We start from the raw sequence: 337 nt of genomic DNA, 5'->3' as shown, positions 1-337 counted from the left end.
CCATGGCGGGGCCATCCAGCCCATCAGCAGAGCTGCAGCGCCGGGCGGGGCCCTCGGCCGCCGTGAAGCTCTCGTGGGCAGAGTCGGTGCTGCTCTGGGCGGTGATGGAGATGCGGGGCGGGGCCTGGCTCCCCGGCGGGATGGGGGGCGGGGCCTTTCTGAAGTTGAAGGCTGCGGCCAGGAACGCAGAGACGCAGCGGGTGAGAAAGGCGGCGCGGCTACCTACCGTCCGTGTCCCGCCACCCCACGCACCGACGCGGTGCCCAGGACTCCACGTGCTGCCACGCACAGAGCCAAGGGCTGTTCTCCCCATCATCCATCCCGGAGGGGCCAGCGA

The 337-nt window shown here is 71.5% G+C and overlaps 1 protein-coding gene across 1 annotated transcript in view; it reads right to left on the bottom strand.

Annotated features, from left to right (window-relative positions):
- DLGAP3 (discs large homolog associated protein 3) overlaps positions 1 to 337 on the bottom strand; it is a 56,664-nt gene that overhangs the window by 21,799 nt on the left and 34,528 nt on the right. Inside the window, exon 8 of the mRNA XM_015572778.1 lies at positions 8 to 33. Within this exon, the coding sequence (XP_015428264.1) occupies positions 8 to 33 (26 nt within the window). The remainder of the gene's footprint in view (positions 1 to 7; positions 34 to 337) is intronic.

This window comes from Myotis davidii, unplaced genomic scaffold (assembly GCF_000327345.1).
Source record: "Myotis davidii unplaced genomic scaffold, ASM32734v1 scaffold88, whole genome shotgun sequence".
NCBI lineage: Eukaryota > Metazoa > Chordata > Mammalia > Chiroptera > Vespertilionidae > Myotis > Myotis davidii.
This window is presented reverse-complemented; position numbering and strand designations above follow the sequence as displayed.